The following is a 405-nucleotide window of genomic DNA, read 5'->3' on the forward strand; positions in this document are numbered from 1 at the left end:
GGGGGGTCCCGCCATCAGGTGGCACCGGGACCCGTGGAGAAACTCGTCCTCCGTCTGGGAGACCTAACCTCAAACCCCGACCACCTTCTCCGGGCGCCTCTGGCTCAGGGCACAAACATGAAATATTCCTGCCCCCTCTTCACCTCCCCGCCCAGGCCCATTCCGCAGCCGCTCGGCGCAAGAGTTCTCCAAAGTAGAGAGAGGGCTGGGGCCGGAGGAGCCGCCGGACGCTTGGAGAGGGAGATAGCAGAGGCAGGCACCCCCGCGCCCGGCGGGTCCGCACCCCCAAGCCTACCTCGGAGTCCACGTATTTGCCCCCAGACATGCTGGCGCGTGGCTGGATGAAGGCTCTTGAGATTTCCCCGGGCTGTGATTTAAGGGAACAGAGGAAGAAAGATCTTGTAT

General features: G+C 63.5%; 1 protein-coding gene across 3 annotated transcripts in view; it reads right to left on the reverse strand.

Annotated features, from left to right (window-relative positions):
• The window catches only part of CAV1 (caveolin 1), a 36,855-nt gene that overhangs the window by 36,244 nt on the left and 206 nt on the right, over positions 1 to 405 (reverse strand). For 2 of the 3 annotated variants that reach the window (XM_015567172.1, XM_015567173.1), the window contains exon 1: positions 296 to 399. In XM_015567172.1, the coding sequence (XP_015422658.1) occupies positions 296 to 325 (30 nt within the window). In that variant the 5' untranslated portion in view covers positions 326 to 399. Of the gene's footprint in view, positions 1 to 295; positions 400 to 405 lie in introns of those variants that run through there. The other variant, XM_006768695.2, reaches the window with a different exon arrangement.

Source organism: Myotis davidii, unplaced genomic scaffold (genome assembly GCF_000327345.1).
Source record: "Myotis davidii unplaced genomic scaffold, ASM32734v1 scaffold183, whole genome shotgun sequence".
Classification (NCBI taxonomy): domain Eukaryota; kingdom Metazoa; phylum Chordata; class Mammalia; order Chiroptera; family Vespertilionidae; genus Myotis; species Myotis davidii.